At 40.2% G+C, this 18,137-nt stretch overlaps 1 protein-coding gene across 1 annotated transcript in view; it reads right to left on the bottom strand.

Moving 5' to 3' along the window:
• The window catches only part of SORCS1 (sortilin related VPS10 domain containing receptor 1), a 700,512-nt gene extending 683,634 nt beyond the window's left edge, over positions 1 to 16,878 (bottom strand). Inside the window, exons 1-2 of the mRNA XM_027852142.1 lie at positions 16,664 to 16,878; positions 16,270 to 16,609 (exon numbers count right to left, since the gene is read on the bottom strand). Coding sequence (XP_027707943.1) covers positions 16,270 to 16,609; positions 16,664 to 16,878 — 555 coding nt within the window. The remainder of the gene's footprint in view (positions 1 to 16,269; positions 16,610 to 16,663) is intronic.
• Positions 16,879 to 18,137: the final 1,259 nt, after the last annotated feature.

Here is an 18,137-nt window from a genome sequence, read left to right as displayed (position 1 = left end):
CAAATAAAAAGTTATTTCCCAAATAGTTTATGTTATACAGTTTATTTTAAAAAATAAGTTGACAGCAATTATTTTTGATTCATAGAATCAGGTTTAGATCTAGAAAGGACAACAGATGCCATCAAGCAAAGTGTGATTTTGCAGGTAAGGAAATTAAGCCCCAGAGAGGTTAAATTAAGCCCCAGGATTTACGCAAGGTTACACTAGTAGCAACCATCATATGCAGAATTTAAGCTAGGTCTTCTGACTCAAAAATTAATACTTTTTTTAAACTATGCCATAGTATCTCCCAAATCTTGCTTATCTAATCTATTTCACTCACCTATTTTCCTCTTTTTAAATCAATACCAAATAGTTTTCTTTATCACATAGTTTGATGTCTGGAATTGCTATGCATCTTCATTTCTACATGATTTAACTTGAGATTCTAGACATTTTTTCCTCTAAATCAATTATATTACATTGTTTATCTCCATAAAGCACATTTTCATCATTTGATTAGTATGGAACTAGATTTGTAAATTAATTTAGTGCTTTCATTTTTATTATTATTGGTACAACCCAATCATGAGCAACAAACATTCATCCAATTATTTATTTAAAGAGTTTTGTAATTTTGTTTTTATGTTTAAGTATGATTTGGTGGATTGACTATGAGATATTTTGTACATTTTATAATTATTAGGAATGGGATTTCATTTTCTACTATTTCTCCTGAATTTATCTTTGTTAAATATAAAAATACTATTTTGTAGGTTTGTTTTATCCTGCTTCTTTGATGAAACTGCCCCAGTGATGTCTACACTCCTTCCCCCCAACCACTGGTCCTATTTCTAAACCCAGCACATGAAGCCATCATTCTGGGAAGTAACCCCTGTGGAAATGTGGTCTAAACAATACCTCTGCATATGCTACAATTACAGCTATACATGCCCTAGAAAAAGAATCAATCAATCAACATTTATTAACCCACATAATTAATCAACATTTATTACCCACTATGTGCCAGAAACAAAGTTCTCACCACCAAATTCCTTGACACTCTCAAATGGTTCATCATCAGAAACTGATACTATTTTATCAGTGGAGATGACATTAAAGATGGTACATTGCCATCTGCTTTGCTGCCACATGCTATGGACAATCGGACCTTTCCATCTGACTTGCAGGTAAAGCATTCTCTATGGGTTTTCCTCCATTAAACTGTGAGTTACCTGACAGCATCGACTGTCTTACTTTTCTATTTATGTCTTCAGAGTCTAACACAGTGATTCACTCATGGTAAAAAAATTTAAAATATAATGTACTTTTTTCATCCATGCATTCATATATCCACTCATTTGTTTGTTCATTCATTCACTCATATAGTCTAGAAACAATAGAACAGTGAACCTGACTGATTCCTGGCAAATTTCTAGAGCATAGTATTAGAAGGATAGTTATCAGACAGCTAGAGAAGGAAGCAGTGACTACAGCAAGCATGGCTTCATCAAGATGAGGTCTTGCTGGACTAAATTTCATTCCTTTTTAGACACTCTCCCTTGTCTTGCAGATCAAAGAACTGTTGTCAACATAATTTAACTGTGCTTTATCAAAGATTCTGGTGAAGTTTCTCAAGCTAGTCTTCTGGAAAGGATGTGTAGGTATGGGCTAGAATTTGGAACTAGTACAATTTGGGCTAGCACAGTTGGGAACTCATTTAAATGGCTGGGCCCAGAGAGCAATCATTAATGGTATAAAGTCAAGTTGAAACAGGTCTCCAATATCTCAGAAACTGGTGTTTGGCACAGTGTTGTTTAAGATTTTTATTAGTGACTTAACTAAAGATATTAATAGCATTCTTATCAAATTTGCCCATTTCAGAAATTTAGGACAGATAGCAAAAACAGCAAGTGACAGAGTGAGGATTATAGCATCATGGATCTAGAGGTAACAGGGACTTTGGAAGCCATTAAGTCCCACTTCCTTATGTTAAAGATAAGAAACTGAGTCCAGAGCAACTTGCTCAGGGTCACATAGCTAGTAAATGTCTGAGTGGAGATTTGAACTCACCTTCCTTATTTGAAATCCGTAGCCCAATCCTCTACACCATGTTGCCTCTAAAAAAGATCTGACAGACTAGTTCATTAAGCTGAATCTAATGACATTTAATAAGGACAAATACAAATTCTTATACTTAGGTTTTAAAAAATCAATTTTAAAAGTACAACATGGAGGATGCATGGCCAGACAGCTGTTTGATTGAAAAATATAAGTGGATGGCAGACTCATTTTAAGTTAAAAAAAAGTGATATGGAAGCAAAAAAAAACTAATATAATTTTGAGAGACAGTGTCTAGATATCTGAAGGTACTCCATGCTGGTCAAATCACATCAGTTGTCCTGTATTTAGTTCTGGAAGCTGTATCATTGGACATATCTGGAAGCTATAAGCTGACTTAGACAAGCTAAAGAATTTCCAGAAGACAATAAGCAGATTGATGAAGACCCTTGAGATAATGACATGTGAGAATCAGTTGAAATACCTAGGGATGTTTCACCTAAAGAAGAGAGGACTTAGTGAGGACATAATAATTGCCTTCAAGTATCCAGAGGGCTGTGATATGTGAAAGGATTCGGAGATGCTCTGTCTGTTCTCAGATGCCAGCATTAGGAGAAATAGGTAGAAGAGGCAAAAAGACAAATTCAGGATTGGTGTAAGGAGAGACTTTCCAAAAAATGGAGCTATCTAAAAAATATGATGGGTTGTACTGGGAGGTAAAGGATTCTCCCTCACCAGAAGTCTTCAGGCAAAGACTAATGACCTGCTTGTCTAATATGTCATAGAGGGTATTTTTATTCATGTGCAAATTGAACCGGATGGCCTCTGAGATGCTTTCCAACTTAAGAATCCTGTGATTCTGGGATGCTTCCTCACAAACCCTTCCTGATCATTGAGATGCACAAAAGTAATTAAATAATGAGCCTGAGACTAATGCTGAGAGATCTTTACATGCAAACCAGCAATATAAGCATTCGTTTCTGCAGAGGCTTTGAAGTTTAGCAAGCACTTTCCTGACATCAACCCTGTGAAGTTCAAATATGATGGTTCCAACTTAACACATGACAAATCTCAAGCTTAGGAAAGCCTGCTGGCCTGTCCACAGTCACACAACTAGAAAGTATTGGAGTCAAGGCTCAAATCAGGTCTTCCGACTTATTAACCTGCACTCTTTTGACTATATTCTCACCAGGTGAATTTCTCCTAATCTTCAGAGAGGAGAAAGTTCCATGCCAGTATCTTTGGCTGAATGAAGTGTTCTCTTTACCCCTCTGAATTTGTCCTCACAGTTATCTTCAACTGAGCTGCCTCAAGCAGAACTGATCCTTGCCCACAATGCACAGGACTCGCTGACATCCTCACCTTCATGGATGGAGAGCTTCATTTTTCAAGTCAATGTTTGATCAGCTAATATGAGCACATGTGCCTTTTAGTGAGACCAGAGCCTCTGGAAGTGTCAGAGTGACATAATTACCTGCAAACCTGATTTTCCTCCAATCAACAAAATGGCTTTGCAACAAAGGCACAGAGAAGAAGCCAGCTGATGCATGTCAGGATGAGAAAATGCAGAAGACTTTTCTGTATTGAAACAGCTTTGCAGAAACCAGGAGGCAAGAATGTTTTCTGTGAACAGTGGGCTTAGGGGTAGTGGTAGGAGTGTGAAGGTTCTAAATATGGCTAATGTAAGCTGCTTGTCTGACCTAGTTCATATGATTGGAAATCAGTCTTAATGAGGTTGTGAGGTCAGTTTCTCTATCAGTCAGTTCGATTTGCCCAGAGAAATACTCTACTCAAACACAAATCATTTACTGAATATCTACCATGTACAGTGTTCTCTGCTAGATACAATGGGATGTGCGTGCACATGCATAGTATACATGTGTGCATATGTGTAGATATAGACATGCATGTATACAATATGCATACATATTATATATAAAATGTCATACATATATTTGTACAATATTTATTAATGTCTATATATAAGTATTTACAATATTTATACTGTATGTGTATGAATATATGATATATAAATATGTGATATTTAAATATTATTAGTATTTTTTGCTATCTAATGGAGTTCTCCAAAGGACCTTAGAGATCATCTTATCCACACATACAAATAATGCACAGAATACATATATATGCATTATATATATGTACATATGTATACGTGTATATGTACATGAACATATGTTTAAATGTATATATACATGCATTTGTTTGGTATAGTTGGATGTGCATACATGCATATATACATGTTCACATACGCACATCTTCATATATGTATGTCTCATGTCACCTAACAATACATGCTTATATATGAATACATATACTACATGTGTGTGTATCCTTGAGGGCAAACAAAAAGGCACCAAACTATATCTGAAAGAACACTGGGATTGTCATTAGAAAACCTGGGTTAGATTTCTAGCTTGACACCAACTAGGGTTGTCACCTTCATCTTTCTGGACCTCAGTATTCTCATTTATAAAATAAAGGCAAAGATGATCAGAGATCTCTAGATAGCAAAAAAAAATTAATCATACTTAAATATCACAGATCTACATATTATATATGTGAATATATATGTATGTATATATATATATATATTCATGCATACACAGGATAAATATTGTTGATGGACAGAGGTGTCTGGATCTGTGAATTCATTGGCATAAGGAACTCCCTGTGTGATAACTCCATCTCTCTCTCTCTCTCTCTCTCTCTCTCTCTCTCTCCCTCCCTTGGCAAATCAGCAATTACTCTGTAACTTAGCTTTAGAGGACTGCCTGGGACATTGAAGGGTTAATCAGTTTCCCCATTGTGACACAGCTAATATGTCACAGGATCATAAATCAAAGCAAGAAGGGACCTTAGGGGCCATCTACTTCAACCCCTTCATATTACCAGAGGCAGGATTTCAACCAGGTCTTCTTGACTCCTGGGCTGCCCCTCTATTAACCATGCCACACTTCATGGCAATATACGACAGGTGCCAAATGTGTGATTGGTGCTATAATAAGTGCTATTGAATAACTGCTACTGGAGTTTGAAGACTCAGACCGTATCTAGAGCCAAAGCACACCCCTTGCAAACTTGTGTCCTTGGTTAAAGGAGAGGATCAATGAAGGGAATGTGGATGACTCCATTTAACACTTTCCCCATAAATGGAAGAATCTAAGCTCGTATCTTGATGGCTGATTAAAAATACCACCTTTATACACAATTCAGAACACAAAATTAGCCGTCATTCCCCCCATTTAACTTTGTAAAAGGTGGTCACTGTTAAGATTTCTCCAATCTCAATAGCATTAGTGAGAGTACATCTGATTAAAAGCATGGTAGGAAGTGAGGTAGGGGTAGAGGTTGGTTGGGTAAGAGCCTTTTCTTTCAACCCTTGTCAGGAGCAGGAGGATTGATAGTCTGTGATTTTGTGTTCCAGTAGTGTATGCTGCTCTGGCTAGGTAAAAAGTAAAGCCATCAATCCTTTTTGCTCCAGGGCAGGAGATGATGAGCTGATTTTCTGATAACAAGATTCTTATTAGCACTTTCTTTAAAAGGGTGTACAAGCTGTTCAGGTTGATGGTTCCAGGGTCATTAGGCATCAGGGAAGAAACCAAATGCCACAACCCACACATCTTCCACCAGTAACAAGCCTGAGATGACATGCATTAATAACTCCAGGCCAGCCACTTGGAGAGAGGGACGGAAGTCACGGTAGAGCTGTTGCATGGGGCAGCAGCCTCCATCCTGCCAACCTAACAGGTGAGTGACCTGAGATTATAGAAATAGCCCAGAAACAGCTCTGTTTCTGCTAGAAAACCTTGTCAGCAATCAGCATGCATGGGGGAGAACTATTACCTCCCAAAAGCCATGTTCAATAAACCCTTCTACAAGTCTGGAATCTATTCTTATAAAGAGGGGATTTCCCTGGTAACTAGAATATCTTGGGCAAGTCTTTTCTTCCCTAGGCTTCAGTTTCTTCATCAGCAAAATGAGGGGTGTGGACTGGCACATAGTTTACATTTAATAAATGCTTATTGATTGAACTTATGATTTCTAGCTCGGCACTCTGACCTTTAATTCCAAAAGAAGTTGGGAATGGGGAAATGGAGAGGAAGAAAAGGAGGGAGCTAAGGCTAAAGTACAATTGGCATCAATGTGTAAATTAAACTCCCTACTATCCAACTCCATTTAAATCCTAAAGTTCGCTTTGACCTTATTGTGACCCTTCTCAGCTAAATCAAGGTAGGAGTGTTCTTTCTCTCCTATATTTCATTCCTTAAGGCTGTCCTTGACATTCCCTTTAAACAGAATACACCTGCATACAAATACTGGGTAGGGGTAGAGAATGTGGGTACAATTCTCTGACGGTAAAGCCCTGGACATTGTTCTTAACTCCAGAAACCTTTAGGGTATATTGGGGAGTTGTCAGAACATTTTGTAGCTTTCACAAAATTCCACAACCTTCCTGTGGGTAGATGGTAAGTCATTTCCATTTTTTGTTGTTTTTCAGTCTTGTCCAACTATTCATGACCTCATTTGGGTTTTTCTTGGCAAAGATATTGGAGTGGTTTGCCATTTCCTTCTCCAGCTCATTTTACAGATGAGGAAACTGAGGCAAATAGGGTTAAGTGACTTAACCGTGCTCACACAGCTAGTAAGTATATGAGGCCAGACTTGAACTCAGATCTTCCTGACTCCTGGCCTGGAACTCTATCTACTGAGTCACCTATCTTCTCTTGCTTCCATTTTACAAGGTATGAGAAGTAAGAAACTATTATATTTCCATAAAAGGAAATTGAGAAGGAAAGTAGCTTTGGGTCAGAAACCAGCTAAAATTGGGTGAAACTGGTTGTTTGATCAAAGAGGCTGGAAGGAAGACAAAGGTTAAGCTTTGCTTAGAGTGAGAATACTTGAAACTCACCTAGGGGAACTTGTGATAGGCATTTTGGAAAGTCTGCGACCTGTGCTTCTTCCTATGAAAGTCATCTAAGAGGAACTTTTGTCCAGGAATAGGGATAGAAGGTTTGCTCTTGCTTTTGTAGCATGTGTGTGCTCATCTTGAGTTCCACACCTGCTTCCTGCAGGAAGGTATTTAAGGTTTCACTGCTTCCCCCATCCTGAGTCTAACTTACTGTGTCTATTTGGGCACCAGAGGTTATTTCTAACAAAGGGACTAATCTATGCCTTCATTTATTTGACAAGTATTTTTTGAGAGCCCTATATGTGGAGGCCCTTGGGTTGAGAGCATTGTAGGAGATTCAAAGGGTTAAGTTGTGGTTCCTGCCCTTATGGAGACTGCAATCTACTAAATTTCATGCTCTATGACTTGTCTTAGGCTAATCTGCTTGTTCAAAATCCCAGAACAAGTCATTAGAGCAGCTGTGGAAAGGCCTCAGGAGGCCCAGGCCTGAAACCTTTCCCCAAAATGACTGGCACAGCAATACAAATCTAGGTCAAATTATGAGAGTTGAATGTCTGTCAAACATGTCTCTCTCTATCCCACCAGAGAATGTAAACTCTGTTTACATTCTTTTCACTGTTGTCTTGATAGGTTCTTTTCATTTTTGTCTTGATACCTGCAGGACCTAGCAACCTTATAGTACTCCTTGCTCACAGTAGGAGCTCAATATATGTTTCCTGATTTGAAATGAATCATAGATTTAAAGAAACTTCGAGAAAGAAGGGATCATCTAATATCTTTACTATGTAGATGAGAAACTGAGGGTCAGAGATGTTAACAGACTTATTCAAAGTTACCCAATGACTCAGTAGCAAAGTGTTAATTAAGATCCATGCTCTTTTCATTGTCTCTCACTGTCTAGCAGGAGGGCAATGGGCCCTTACAAGAATCTACAATTCACGGACCTCACAGATGGAAGTCAACAGTCTTGGGATCTCATTGCATCATTTCCACTAAGCAAACTGCTGAAGGTGTCAAAGCCCACTTGTTCTACCTTAGATAAGGAAGTTAACTACAAAGTGAGGCAGTACAATATAATTGATAGAGATCCAACCTTGAGTCAAGGATATGTGGGTTCAAATACTGCATCTGGCACATGCTATGACCATGGACAAGTCATTTATCCTCATAATGTCATAGGCAACTCCAGAGGGTTTATGGATTGGAATAAGTGAAGGGAGTTTCCCAAACTTAATAATTCACAAGTATATTTAAAAATCAATCAATACCCATCCTATGAGGTAGTCTGGAGGTAAGGATGACAATCAAATAGTGTTTGCAAAATTAAAAGGGCTCTAAAAATATAAAGAATATAACATTCAAGAACTCTGAAAACCCAAAGATATTCTACCTTTTTATACACTTTAAGATTTATGTAGGGGTGTTTGTTTGTTTTCCCATGGAACATTTCTTTGCCTACCCTTTAGAGAGGGTTCTACTCCTTTATAAACCAAGCACAGTGAGATTCCTCCTTTATTTTTGTTCAGATCATTTGTATATAATATCCACCCATTTTGAATAGAGAGGCACATGGCTCCTTGGGGTGACCATTACACTTCCCCTGGGATTGGATCATTCACACACCAACAGAATCTCTTTTCTTTCTTCTCTCTCAGTCGCTGCAGGAAAGCTGTTCAGCAATCGTTTCCTGTCAGCAAATACAGGTATATTTTCTGTACTTCCCAGCCAGAAAAATATAGCAAGTAATTGAAATACACACAAAGACAGAACAAATATTTTGCATATGATGTTTGAAGACATAAAACAAACAAGCAGAGGGAGAGAAGTGAATTCACAGCCTGAACAGAATTTCTGATACTCTCATTGACCAGATGCTTATTAAACAGAAGAAAATCCATTTGTGAAGACAGATCATTTTTGTGGACAGAAGAAAAGATAAAACAAGGCAATGACTTCACCAGCTGAAATTTTAAAATGCAAATATTAGATTTCACAAATTTTAAATTATGATGCAGGGTTTTTTATTTTCTCAATGACTTTAGATCATACTCAGTTTTAGTACTATTCAAACGTGAAGGAAAGTATTTTTTTCCTCCAGTATTTGAGCATATTTTTGACACATTTTAATTTTTTAGATTTTATATAAGTATAGCCTTCATTTGACATGAGAAAACCCAACAATTTCACACATTATGGCTTATCATTTCTAATTTCCATATCTTTGCCTAGGCTGTTTCTTCCAGCTACAATGTTCTACAGACCCCTTGTGCTGCCTATCAAAGCCTTCTCCACCTTTCAGTGCTTTAAGAAAGGTATAGTCATGTAGAAAAAAGAAAAAAAAAAGACTACTAGACTTGGGTCAAGAGAGATATGGGTTCAAAACCTAGTTCAAACACTAGCTGTAGGATCATTCATAAATCATTTCATCTCTCTAGGATTGAGTTTCCTCATCTGTAAAATGGGATAATACTACTTACACTACCTACCTAAAGGGGTTTTGTAGGAAAACGTGCTTTGTCAAGTCTAAAGCAAGATAGAATTGGAACTTTCTATTATTAAGGCTCACCTTAAAAATGCTATCTTTTTCATAAAGCCTTCCCTGATTACCCCACAAAAGAACTACTATCTCCTGTAGTACTTGTTTTCTATAACATGGAAATGTTTGGCATAGTTGCTATTTGTATATTCACCTTTTTTCCCAATGAAATTTCAAGTGTCTTACAGACAGGGACTAAACCTCATATATCTTTGGATCATTCCCCCATGCCTTGAACAGCACTTTGGCACATAGGCACTCAGTTAGAAATATATGGAAAACAAAAATGTATTTGATTTTCATGAATAAGCAAAGATAATCTAGGAGCTTTGGCGACTCCTCTCACAGGATTTTCACATGTTCCTCTACAGATTTAGAAAAATAAAAGAAAAATAATACCCTTCAATGTGTTAATTAAAAGTCTAGAACTGAAAGCCATCTCGGAGAGCATGTAATACAACTGCCTCACTTTACCATTGAAGGAACTGAGGCCCACGAAAGTTAAGGAACTTGCCCAAAGTCACATGGGTAGAAGGCATCAAAAGTGGGGTTTAAACTCAGGCCCTTCCAGAATCAACGCAGTTTCCCATATCTCATGTTGTGTTCACCACAAAATAGCATTTTCCATATGCTAGGCCAAGGCAACTTTTCATATGAAAGATCCTTCCTTACTTATTAAAACCCATGAGTGTTCCTTCTCCTTGTAGCCTCTTGCTTTCTCATATGCATCTTCTCCTAAATCCCTGTTCTTGTTCCCTGACCCTAGAGAGTCACTATATTAGGCTACAAAAAATCAAGGAATTTGAGGCAAACAAGTTTTATTTTTTACTTGCTTACAGTAAACTTTGGTTTAGGAAATGCTGGTCTTAAAGATTATATACTTTACATTTTGATAACACATTACAATTTTCAAAGTACTTTCACATGCATTATCTCATTTGATATTCTCTACAACCTTAAGAATTAGTCAGAAGAGGGAAATAATGCCCAAAGAGGTCAAGTGACTTGCCCAAGGTCATACAGCTAGTAAACAATGGAGCCAACTCTAACCTGAATACTCTGACTATAAATCCTCTGACTACAAAGTCATCGTTTTAGCAAGCTGCCTCTATTTGATGTTATTAAACATTGAGGAGACACTCTTGTTCCATTCTCAAGATAAAGGTTTTTATCTCCAGAGATAACATTTCTTTTTTAAAGCAAATTATATGGAGATGAATGGTAACGGTCAAATAAGTTGAACTGCTTTCTTCCTGAAAATTCACAAAAACAGATTTAAACCAAATGCAACCTAATACTTTATGATTATCTTGGCTCTCTGCCAACTGAAATTCATTCAAATAGAAAAATACAAAGTATAATGCAGAAACACACGTACCAATTATAAAAGACTTGCCCACTACCAAGCCAGGGATATCTTTAAGAATTGGACATCTTTGCTTAAGGCATTAATACACAGTATTTCAGAACTGGAATGGGGTATGAAGAATTATGAGTTGACTGCTAAGGTCATATGACTAAAAGATTGTATGAGCCTATAAATAAGATGTGATCTCTACCCTCAGTCTAGCTCTTGGAGAAATGCATGAGCCCAAATAACTATATCATAAGTTGTAATGTGGAAATGCAAGAAGGGAGTTGCTTCCACTTTCTATCTAAAGGAATTCTGTGAGAAAAATGCTTTGTAAACTCAAACACAAGGTAGAATTGGTACTTACCATTACTAAGGCTCAGCTTAAAAATGCCATCTCCATCATGAAAGTTTTCCCTAATCTATCCATGCTGGACCTACTCTCCTCATCCTCTGAACTCAGACTATTTGTTTTCCATAACATGGAAACGCTCTGATTAGTAGTTGTTTGTATATACACCTTGTTTCCCTAATGAGATTGTAGAGACTCTGCCTACAGAAATTTCCACCTATAGGAATTCATTCAAATAGAAAAATACAAAGTATAATACAAAGACACATACCAATTATAAAAGACTTATCCATCTAGAAGTGATCTCTCCTCAAAAAAAAAAAAGTAGCTGAAATTCACACAGCCCTTCAGTTTCAAAAGCATTCATTGTCTTATTTGAGGCTCTCAATAACCCTGAGAGATAGTCACAACAAATGATTTCATCTCCATTTTACAGATGAGGAAATTGAAGTTCGAAGAGGTAAAATACGATTTGCCAGTTTAAAGTCAGATAGCTATGGAGTATCCAAATTTTGGGCTTCCTGACTCACATCCAACATTCTACCTATCATCCCTTGCTATCTCTCTAATTTCATGGTATTTCATCCTTCTGTTCTGCACTTATTGTATTGCAATTTCATTATATTTTTCAAAGTTACTTCTAATAGACTACAAAGGTTTGTGCTATATATGTGTATGTATAATGTGTGTGTGTGTGTGTGTGTGTATACCTTTGTATCTTTACCAGTCATTAGCATAGGAAATGGATCAGTAATTGTCTATAAAATGAATAAGAAGTACAAGGTATAAAGTGCTATGGGAAAAGGAGAAAGAAGATATCACTTCAGGTTTAGGCAGTGGAGAGATTCAAGGAAGACTTCATAGAGGAAACAAGTATTGGACTGATCCTCAAGCAATGCCTAGATATTAGAAAGATGGAACTAAAACAGAAGGGCTTTGGAGTCAGAGAGAATGATGTGAACAAAGGCAAGGAGGTGGGAAAATCCAGTGCATGATAGGGTAACAGTTATTGAGTCCTCTCTGGCTCGAGCATATGCATGTGAAGGGTCTAGTGAAGAATACTATCAATTTGTTAAGCATAAAGTCCAAGGACAAATCAAGTCAGAAGAATTAGTGGAAGAGATTCACACTCTTAGCTACAACAATGTTAAGTAGGCAATAAATAGAAGTCAACAAAATAATGGACAAGATTTGCAAAAGTTACAATCTCTTATAAAATAAAAAGTATCGCCAATGTGAGAAAATAAAGCCAATGAAATATTTAAATTAACTCTAGCATACAAATATGAAATGAAGATAATAATGCTTGCCACCCACCTAACCAGACTGCAATAACAATTAATGAGGAAGCACAGCTGTACTATCCTGGAACTCCTTGGAAGTGAAGAGATCATATGCATATACATATGTATATTGGAGACATACATTATATATTAACATACTGAGTATTACTATATAAAATTAGATCAAGGCACAGCATGTCCAAGATGAGTAGGGCAGAAGCAATGTGTTCTTGCTTACAGTATCAGGCTCATGACAGTGATTCATACCCAGCTCCTTTCATGCCAAAGAATCCCAAGGTGTTCCACGAACTTTAGCAACAGCTTTCCTAAACCACAGCGGCAGTGTAGAGGGGAGAACATCACCCCCACAGATGAGCTGAAACTGTTACCTGCACTAAACTACGCCCAGAGCCCATCTTTGGAAGGAGTAGGAGGGAAAGGGGAAGCATGAGAACCACAGAAGGCTCCTGAGGAGTTTGACAGGCAGCCTATAATTACCATAAATTTGCACCTCTAATACCCGCATTACAGTAATCAGCCCCCCTTCTTGGCAAAGGTTTCTAGCTAAAGGTTAAGCAGTTTCAAAAGGTATGTGTTGCATGTAGCAATGAAGAATGGGGAAACAAATTTATAAGCTAGGCATTTAGAAGTAGGAATGGGGTAAAGGATAGAGTGCTGGGCTTAGGGACGGGAAGTTTGTTTGAATCCTGTGTTTGAATCCTGCCTTGGACACTTACTAGCCACATTATGACCTTAAGCAAGTGTTTTAATCTCTCAGCCTCAGTTTCCTCATCCATAAATAGCACCTACCTCAAAGAGTTGCAATGAGAATCAAATGAGCTAATGTTTAGAAAGTACATAACCATACTGAGAGTAATAATCTAAATATTAGCTATTATTACATGTATGCAATTATCATCAATCACCAATATTTATCTCAAATTGATGTTAATAGTTTCATTACTGAGTGAAATAGGCTGACTTGTGTATGCATATACATATGTATACACATATTTCACTCAGTAGTATGCATGTGTATCTATGTGTACATATATATATACATACATATATCCATGTGTATATACATATATGTATATCTTCCCATTTAAGTCCTACCACTTCCATGTAAATGATCTCTTTAAGTGGGGCACTGACAGATCACAGAGCCAAAAGAGAATTTAGAGATCATCTAGTCCAATCCCCTCATTTTTATAGATGAGGAAAATGAACCCTAGAAAGTCAAATAATTTGCCATAGGTCACAGAGGTAATAAATGGCAAAGACTAGATTTGAACCCAAGCTTTCCAGTTGCAAATCCAGTGCTCTTTGTATTCCACACCGATCCTCCTCTCCTAAACAGTAATGACTAATGACTATTCTTTTTTCTTGCTTCCCAAGTTTCTTCTCAAGCTGGCTGTTTCTCCAGAGACAAAACATTTGAAGGGCAGGAATGGCAATGACTAGGTAGTTGTGGATGGTCAAACATTCAGCAGTCACATCCCATAGTGCCAATTACAACATTTCAGAAGGCTTTGCATATTACCCTTCCAAACCACTAGCCCAGCTAAGTCCTGCTGGGTTTGCATCCATGTACAAGGAAAGAAAAGCAGCCCTATGGGTCTCAACTACATAGACATAAATGATCAGGGGGTGCTTCTTACATGGAGAGTATGTTATTTGCCAAGGAAATACCCATCTCCCTCTTTCCAAGACCTTTTGAGAGATGAACTAAAGCAAGGGTTTAATTGGTAAGTGATATTTTACGGCTTGGATAACAGTAAAAGCCAGAAATATTTCAAGTCAAAAATCTTTTGCTTCCCAGTGCGACAAGACCTACATGTTTGATGTATTTAAAACCTGCCTTTAAAGCCAGAAGCTTTTTCTTAATCACTTAAAGCACTGGAAAGTTGTTCCATCAGTTTAAGAAGACTCAAGTTCAAATGGGGGGGGGGGGAAGTATTTTAAGTGGTTATAACATGAAAGATCCAAGAGTTTAGGTGTAAGGAATAGGACAAAAGTGTACAGAATCTGAATGGAAGTAATTTCTTTGATCAAATAATTGAAGAAGTTTCTCAAACCTTGATAAAATGAGCCCCCTCCATAAAAGCTGAATTCCAAGGAAAACCTTGTGGATGTTAGAATGACAGCTATGATCAACACTATTTTTTTTTTTTGGTGAGGTGATTGGGGTTGAGTGACTTGCCCAGGGTCACACAGCAAGTAAGTGTCAAGTGTCTGAGGCCAGATTTGAATTCAGGTCCTCCTGAATCCAGGGCCGGTGCTCTATCCACTGTGCCACCTACCTGCCTCAACACTACTTTTTTTTTTTAATTCCTGATTTACCTAAACATATACTAAAGGAATTAACATTTTAAAATAATGACCTTCTGGATAGGAGCAACTCCTCTTATGAGGAACTAACAATGAATACAGCTATTTAAGTGACAAGGCTCTGGAAAAAAATTTTAGCTATTACATTACAATGGAAAATATCATGAAGGGTACTAGGCTGAATAATCTGTATGTAGTATGAACAATAAAATCTCACATTTCCGATTGAATGCTTGTTCCCACCCTCTCATCCCTAGTTTTAATACTTTTCTGTCTGCTTTATGACAGCCTATTGAACTTTCCTTACTTTTCAGATTTCTTTAGCTATCCACAGTTCCTTTTCTGTTAAAATTTCCAAGTTCTATTTAAACTTGAGTGGTGCCCAGCACCCTCCACTTCAAAAGTGGCAACGTTTGTACAAAAAGGCGAATTAGTTTGTTTTGTTTTGTTTTTTAAATCAATCTTCACCTCCTAGCTAGAGGAAATGTTGCAAGAAGAGTCCACCTGCTGCCTATTCTCCCCACCTTCAACCGTTTCTTTCCAGCTCATCCCCTGCACCCATAAAAATGGGTTTCTACATTTGCTGTTATTCACCAGAGGTAAAGCAAAGGAAGGAAGAACAGGGGGTTGTTGTAACTGCTGTGTCTGATCTTTCTGGGACCAGGAAGTACTAGACTAGAACAACCATTCATTCACATGCTGGAAAACCCCGAACTCTGACAACACACACGCTGATGTTGTTAGGGGATGCTGTAGTGTTCTCCCTGAAACATGCATCCGCTTGTTCCCAAGAAACAGGAATACATTAAGGGCACCAGCTTGCCACTGCAGTCCTTCAGAGGATGGGGAAAATGAGGAGGGCACAGGGTTCCACACCACGGATATTCTACACCTAAAGACTTTTCTGTCTCATACTCAAAGCCCTTAACTAAGTCTTGCAAATAATGAACAAGGCATTTTAAGCTGCTTGAAAATTTAACCCTTCACTTTCTATGTTCCTAATACTTTGGGGAAAAAAATGCTATTATCTGCATGATCACAGTCTCCATCACCATAAATTGGGGGCGGGGGAGGCCCGAACATAGTTTATGTGAACTGCAAGTGCTTTAGAAAAATTCGGCATTCAGCGACACTCACTGGATTGCTTTTGGGGAAAGAAGGTGGTAGGGTTAACAGGAGGTATTATTACTCCCGGGTTAAAAAAAATGAGGGGAGGAAGAGGAGAAAAACTGATGGTCAGTAGCATCTTAAATTCAGAAGCCTCCCCCCTCCCCCGTCCCAGTTTCCACCCATGTCCTCTGCCTGTTTTAACCATTTCCTTCCCAGTTCTGGGCTCCAGGGACGTCCCCCGATTCCCAGAAAGAGACCTTCACCCCCCCCCACACACACACACCCTACCCCCATACACATTCTCCCGGAAGGCTTGGCCTCCTCTTTGCTACTCACACTGCTGTTGTGACCTGACCAGTGGACCATGGCTTGGTTGTGTGCTGAGTCCCCGGTCAGCGCAAACGTGGTACTTGTCAGTCTCAGCTCCTCTAGCCGGAACCGGGTGGCTTTGCCAGGCTCCCGCTGCCCTCCGTCCCCCGGTGGCCCCCGTGGGCGCCTGCCCTCACCGTTGTCTTCCTTTTCTTTTTCCACCTCACTCCGTCTCCTCCGGATGGAGCGAAGTCCTCCGGTCCCGCTGTCGTCGCCTGGGCCCCTCTCGAGGGAAAGAGCCCTGTCCCCGGGGGCCACTGTAAACACCGGGCGGCGGGGGAATGGCATGGGAGCCGCGGGCGCTCTACTCGGCTTGGCAGGAGCCCCGGAGCGCCGCTGCTCCCCAGGAACAGCCCCCGGCCCCGGCTTCTCTTGGGGCCCCAGAGGGGGTGTCCCAGCTCGGGCTGGTGTCCAGCGCTGGGCCGATCCGGGGCACGGTGGGGGGCAACAGGAGCCGCCCCCGCCCCCGCCACAGGCGCCCCGGGCGCAAAGAAGCAAGATCCCGGTGCGAGCGAGGAGCGCGCAGAGCCGGGTTGGGCAGCCGCCGCCGCCGCTGCCTCCGCCAACTTTTCCCATCGCTGGAGCTGAGCAGACAAGAGAAGAGGGTCCCGGACGGGGAGTGGAAGTAGAGGGGTCGCCTCTGACCTGGTATTGAGGGAGCTCAGGACCCCAAATCCATCCAAGTTGGGCCAGTTGGGGGGCAGGAGGACAGAGGCAGAGAGGGCGCCGGGGCAGGTGTAGCTGGTTCCCAGGGCTGGGCTAGTGCCGCCGAGAGCAGTTTTTGACAGAGGGAGCAGCCGCCACACGGGGGTGGAGCTGAACTGAAGTCAGAGGCAGAGGGGTAGCTGGCTGGCTGGCTGGCTGGCTGGTCTGCGAAGTGGGGGGAGCTGCCGGGGGCTCCCGGCCGCCCCGCGTGCTGCTCTCCAATCTCCCTTGCAGTGCGCTGCCCAGGGCTGCCCTGCGCTGCTGCTCTGAGCTGCGCTTTGGCGATCCCGAGCGCCCCGGACAGGCTGAGCTGCCGCCGCCGCCGCCCGAGTCTCCCACTCGTGAGCGCTGCTGCCCACTCCCAGCACGCTCCTCGCTCTCCCAGCCCCCTCAGCGGCTTGCCCACGCTGCCCTTTCCGCGGGGGCGGCTGGCCTCAAGCTATCTACACTTTCCCAATGTCGTGAATGCTCTCTCCACTCCCCAACTCGTTTTTTTTTCCCTAGTCTTTTCCAGTAGGAGGGGTTTCCCAAGCCCACGAGGCCAGCAGTTTCCCTCCTCTGTCAGCAAGCTAGCACCTTGACCTGACCCAATGCGCACCTCTGTAGCCCGTCAGGGAAGAGAGCCGCAAGGAGGAATGTTAATGAGTGATTGATTGCCATCGTCACTTTTTTTAAAAGGTAGACTCAATACAACTGGGGCTAGTACTAAGGACTATTTGGTCCCTTTCAAAGAATAAAAGGACCTTAGAGCTTCAAAGGCCTTAGAGATCATATCCTCCAATCAACATTTATTAAACACCTACCATATGCTATCACTCTTAACTGCAATCTACATTTTGCAGCCGGGGTAACTGAGGCCTAGGGTAGAAGAAACTTGTCTAGAGATTGCACTGTGACCTGCTGGCAGATCCAGGGCTAGAATTAAGGTTTTTCAATTCAGTTGCTTTTTCCACTACTTTAAACTGCCTGGGTTTGGAATCTAAATTCCTAGTACAGGATTCAAGAAGTTTTATCATTGATTGTGCTAGTAAAGAAATGCTGGGAAGAAGACAGAAGGAAAGAAAGAGAGAGAAGGAAGGAAGGAGGAAAGAAAGGAAGAAGAAAGGAGGGAGGGAAGAAGAGAGGGAGAA

This window comes from Vombatus ursinus, unplaced genomic scaffold, assembly GCF_900497805.2.
Source record: "Vombatus ursinus unplaced genomic scaffold, bare-nosed wombat genome assembly UNPS02009205.1, whole genome shotgun sequence".
NCBI classification, from domain to species: Eukaryota; Metazoa; Chordata; class Mammalia; order Diprotodontia; family Vombatidae; genus Vombatus; species Vombatus ursinus.
Note: the sequence above shows the minus strand (reverse complement) of the source record. Positions and strands in the feature narration are given on the sequence as shown.